Source organism: Limulus polyphemus, unplaced genomic scaffold, assembly GCF_000517525.1.
Source record: "Limulus polyphemus unplaced genomic scaffold, Limulus_polyphemus-2.1.2 Scaffold73, whole genome shotgun sequence".
NCBI lineage: Eukaryota > Metazoa > Arthropoda > Merostomata > Xiphosura > Limulidae > Limulus > Limulus polyphemus.
Genome location: NW_013665683.1, coordinates 138,267 through 143,655, shown reverse-complemented (window position 1 = coordinate 143,655; position 5,389 = coordinate 138,267). Strand labels below are relative to the sequence as shown.

The following is a 5,389-nucleotide window of genomic DNA, read 5'->3' as shown; positions in this document are numbered from 1 at the left end:
CTTCTCTATACTCCTTAACTTCTCGCTAAGCTCGATTCCTTTTTTTTTATCTGACTCTGACTAACGACCAGATGAAATATTTTATTCAATTTGGTTTCAGTTTGCTTGTTGTTAAACACAAAGCTAGCAATGGGCTCTCTGTGCTTTGCCCACCACGGGTATCGAAACCCTTATATTAGCGTCATAAGCCTTCAGTTACTAATTGCCACAGGATTCAACTTGCCCAAGAATAGCTTCCCAAAGGAAAAAGTTTTAACATGGATAGCAGATTTAGACGATTTAAAGTTGACTATTACCCACCCTTCAACAAAGAAAAAGGACTTCTAAAGTTGAAAGTTTAAAAACAGCTGTAAAATGCACAAGCAGATTTTTAGTTAATGACTAATAACTGTCGTAAATAATTTATGAATACACACTAGCTGATGATACAGGAATAAACATTTTCAGCACTGGGTGATAACTTGCTGCAACTATGTAAAAGTCAGGGGAAGAATTACTAATATTTTATACAGAGAAAGTAAGCAATAGGGTAATTTTAGGGAGTCTTAATTGATAAAAGTGCGAGAAACGTTTTGGTGCTTTTAACATGGAAGATATAATGAGACTTATAAATCCCATAAGACGAAATTGATCAGATAAGCTATACGATTCTAACTTGTGTTTAACGTATTTCTTCGGATACTTGGGCTGAAATTAAACTCAATTTCTTTGAGGACTCAAACAACATTAAGTAAATCCAATCAATAATTATAGATCACAATTATGTCTACAGAAAAATATTCGTATGATCACGGTTATGTTTACAAAACGATAGTTATGTCGTCGCAATTATGTCTACAGAATAATATTCGTATGATCACGGTTATGTTTACAAAACGACAGTTATGTCGTCGCAATTATGTCTACAGAACAATAGTTAACACGTAACGTTTATGGTTACAGAATAATAGTTATGTCGTCATAGTTATGCCTTCATAATAATACTTATGTCGTCACGGTTCTGTCTTCAGAATAATAATTATGTTTACAGAATAATAGTTATGTCGTCATAGTTATGCCTTCATAATAATAGTTATGTCGTCACAGCTAGATCTTCAGAATAATACTTATGTCGTCACGGTTCTGTCTTCAGAATAATAATTATGTTTACAGAATAATAGTTATATCGTAACGTTTATACCTTCAGAATAATAGTTATGTCGTCACAGCCAGATCTTCAGAATAATAATTATGTCGTCACGGATCTGTCTTCAGAATAATAATTATGTTGTACAGTTATGTCTTCAGGATAATAGTTATACTGTCACGGTTATGTCTTCCCTTCAAATAAAAGTTTGTCTACTAAGAAGTTTATTCCGTTGTAAATGTAGTAGCTGCTGATATGATCACAATTATTAACAAATTTTGTCTGAGAGCCGAAGACTTTTTTCCCTGTCAGCATTTAACGTTGAATAAAGATAAAAACTATTTAAATATAATTAGGCAGAAACTTTTATATAGTGTTAATGTCATATCAGAACGCGTAACTATTCTAATGATTTGTTTTCATTTTCAATTAGAATCAGTAGATAGATATAACGAATAGGAATGATTTTGTTTAAACTCCCTCACTCTAAATTAAAAGTTCTTTCCTTCTACAATCGCATTTGTTCTTCATAATATAGATACTTCAGAAGGAATGGACCATTTTATCCCTCAGATAATTATACAATAATTAAGCCATATCGACATTTTTACGACTCTATCTGAGCAATCATCTGAAAATCGTAAATATTTTTTTAATTTTCCAGATAAATGAACACATTTAAGAAGTAATGTATGAGCCCTCTCTCCTGATGACCGGCTTTCGGGCTTTCATTATATAAACGATCAGAGGTGGAATGCTAGAACTTGCATAGTTCATTGTTTTTCTAAAACTGTAATCAGCAGAACCTTTAATCTAAGTATATCACCATTTTTACCAAAAAAATCATATTTCCACTATCTGAGTTCCACTTGATCCCAAATTTCATGCTTTCAGAAGATTAAATTACCTGAACATAATTTTCTAATTAATATAAAATTAGATCTATGAATTATCCTGAGTTTCAAAATTTAAAACCAATATATATATAGACCAAGTAAAAGCTTGTAGGTTTCCAAACGAGCACCTTTTGACAACTATAACCACCTAATGAAATTGAATCCATATAATATTCGTTGCAAGCATTTTTTTTAATTTTATATCCTACAGCGTAGGAACTAAAGCTTCTTCCTATTGTCAGAAGTCAGTAATCAGTGGAACTTGTTCCTTGCTGGGTCTCTGAGAAAATAAAACAAAGTTTGTGCTCCCCACTTTTGTTGCAGTGCACTAACAAGGTGTAATTGACATCTGCGAAGAACAGCTGGGTGGTTTACTTCATCTCCTACATGAAAGCTGAAAGACACGTACTATGAAACTTCGTATGTTACTAGTTTATTAACTTTGTTGAACCTGGTTAGGAATAGGATGTGAAAGAGTAGGTTAGAAAAATGGAGTTTATCTTATATTATAGTGTTGAGCTGACTTACGTCTAAAGACTAAATCGTTTTTTTTTGTTTTTTGTTTTTATAAAGCTCGTTTTATTGTAAGTATTAAACATCTTGTTACAAGTATGCTGTGTAATCTCGCTTCTAAAACAACAGGCATGACACATACTAGCATAAACAATTCTTTTGTTATGATAGGCCTTGAATGTTTGCATTTTTAATTTGTTTCTTTTTAATTTATACAATGTTAATCTAACTGATGTTTCTAACAGGTGTTAAAGGTCCTGAATCTGAAGTGAACAGAATATGGAAACTCTTGTAGACATCTGTGATGGTGGTGTGCGTAAGTATTCAGCCATCCTGTCAGTTATGAAATACGACCATACTGTAGTAAGTGCCGAAATGTTCCAAATGTATCGCATTAGCTGGAGGATAAGTCTATTACCACTGTACTTTGTCCGGAGAGGCTCCTGTAAGCGTCAAATTCCAATTAGTTGCCTACTATAAAAAGACTCATATCATGACTGGATTAACGACGTGATTGGGAGATATCGTGGTTAAAGAAAGTTATTCCTGTCAGTTGATTTGTCCTGGTCTCACCAGGTTATCCGTTGTTTGATTGGCGAGGAAGTTAAAAAATGCATACACGGATAGCATTTGTTTCCAGAGATGTAAAGAAAGAGTAAGAGGATGATAACAGAAGAGTGTGATGGCTAAGAAAAAGGGTAAGGGGTAATACAACAGTTAGGTAGGACTATATCTGAAGGAAATAAAGTCTGTTGAATGTTCAAGAGCAACGTTGACCCAGTTCTTTGAGTAGATGTTCGACCACATTTACCAATGTTAATCTGTAATTAACCTTAGTTATAAAAAAATAAATAACTCACTATAACTACATCCACGCTTTCTAGTGTCTATTGGAAAGATGTTATATTTACGAAATACCTGTTATTGTTTTATTGCGGCCGTTTTATAATTTTGATGGATGTATTGAAAATCATATTACCCAGGGAACCAAGGGGGTTTGGCGTTGCTGGTGTGCTATTAAAGGATAGTGTAATTTTTTTATTAGTATGGGCATTAAGAATTTTTTTTTATGGTAGCCACCCTTTGCATATTTACGCAGGGGAGCCTGAGCAGGGCCGTTCCCATGGCAACCGTGGTAAAAAAAAAAGATCAGGATGAAAATTTGCATATTAAGGATATGTCATGAATATGCAAATGAGATGATATAAATATTAATGGTGTCTTTCTTTAGTCAACGTTTTCCTTTTTCATTTGATATATTAATCATATATTTATGATAAATATTAACGGAGTTATTACAGAAAAGGTATTTTTGAAAAAATGATATATTTTCAACCATGGATGAACATGGTTCTGCCCAGGCCCACCTGCGTAAATCTGCAAGGGGTGATAATCCTAAAATTCTTTCTTAATGTCCATAGGCACCACCCTTTCACAGCAGATTGGCACGCCCAAACCTAAAAATGGGTCCTTGGCTCCATGAGTATATCATATACTAAATTGTTTTTGTTTTGTTTTTTTGAATTTCGCGCAAAGCTACACGAGGGCTATCTGCGCTAGCCGTCCCTAATTTAGCAGTGTAAGACTAGAGGGAAGGCAGCTAGTCATCACAACCTACCGCCAACTCTTGGGCTACTCTTTTACCAGCGAATAGTGGGATTGACCGTCACATTATAACGCCCCCACGACTGAAAGGGCGAGCATGTTTGATGGGACAGGGATTCGGACCCGCGACCCTCAGATTGCAAGTCGAGCGCCCTAATTACCTGGCCATGCTGGGCCGGTTTGTTTGAAGTTAAGCAGAAAGCTACACAATGGGTTATCTGTGCTCTTCACACCACGGGTATCGAAACCCGGTTTCTAGCATTGTAAGTCCACAGACATACCGTTGTGAAAATGGGGGGTCAATATATTGGTGATTTATTCTATTTAGATTAAATGAACTAATAAATATTAAACTAACATATGAATGTATTCATCTGGTAACATTTCAACCAGGTGTAAACTTATTCACACAGTTAAATGTTCTACTGTATGGAAATTCAGCGAGTTAATAAATATTTAAATATTTAATATTTAAATGCATTCGTCTATCAACATTTCAACTTAATCAAACAATGGATAGGATATCCTACTGATACCAAAGCAAAATCGGCTCGTATATATTAAATTATTTAAAAACACAATTAAACAATAAGCAATTTGATTAAGTTTGTGAATAATATTTGAATATTTTCCAACACGGGTTATCTGATAAGTGAATATGTTATTCAACAGAAATGGATATTCAACCATAAATTATCTTAATTCACCACTGAAATTATGAATGTACTAAACCACATCTAAATCTGATCACAGGTATCTAAACTTAATGAATCAATAAAAATTCAAGAATCTTAATTGAATTTATAAATTAATTAGTTTTAACTCATTGATTAATGTTAAGGGATATTTAACCAATAGTTATATCAAGCAACATCCTAAAGAATACTTACAGCCACTGAATAGCAACCACGTCAGATAAAAGCGCCACCGAAACAAAGCTGGCTATGACCACTCTTATTGTCTGCATCACGCTGATTCAAGAAAAATAAAAAATAAATAAAAAAAGAGTTCCTTGTTCAAGCTATCGAAACCTTGCCGGAAACAGAAACTCAGGCAAAGTTAGTATCCTGGAAGAAACTATCAGACTGTCACTTTATATGACATGATATTTCAGACGTATTCATTTTTTTGCTATTATTACTCACTAATAAAATATAAATTTGAAACAGTTTTATACAGCCAGCATTGTTCCTTTGCATATAAATTAAAGAGGTCACTTCCCCAATTTGATATCGTGATCATGAGTAGC

At 33.8% G+C, this 5,389-nt stretch overlaps 1 protein-coding gene across 1 annotated transcript in view; it reads right to left on the bottom strand.

Annotated features, from left to right (window-relative positions):
- The window catches only part of LOC106466231 (protein Wnt-11b-2-like), a 39,025-nt gene extending 33,730 nt beyond the window's left edge, over positions 1-5,295 (bottom strand). Inside the window, exon 1 of the mRNA XM_022394982.1 lies at positions 5,031-5,295. Coding sequence (XP_022250690.1) covers positions 5,031-5,107 — 77 coding nt within the window. The 5' untranslated portion in view covers positions 5,108-5,295. The remainder of the gene's footprint in view (positions 1-5,030) is intronic.
- Positions 5,296-5,389: the final 94 nt, after the last annotated feature.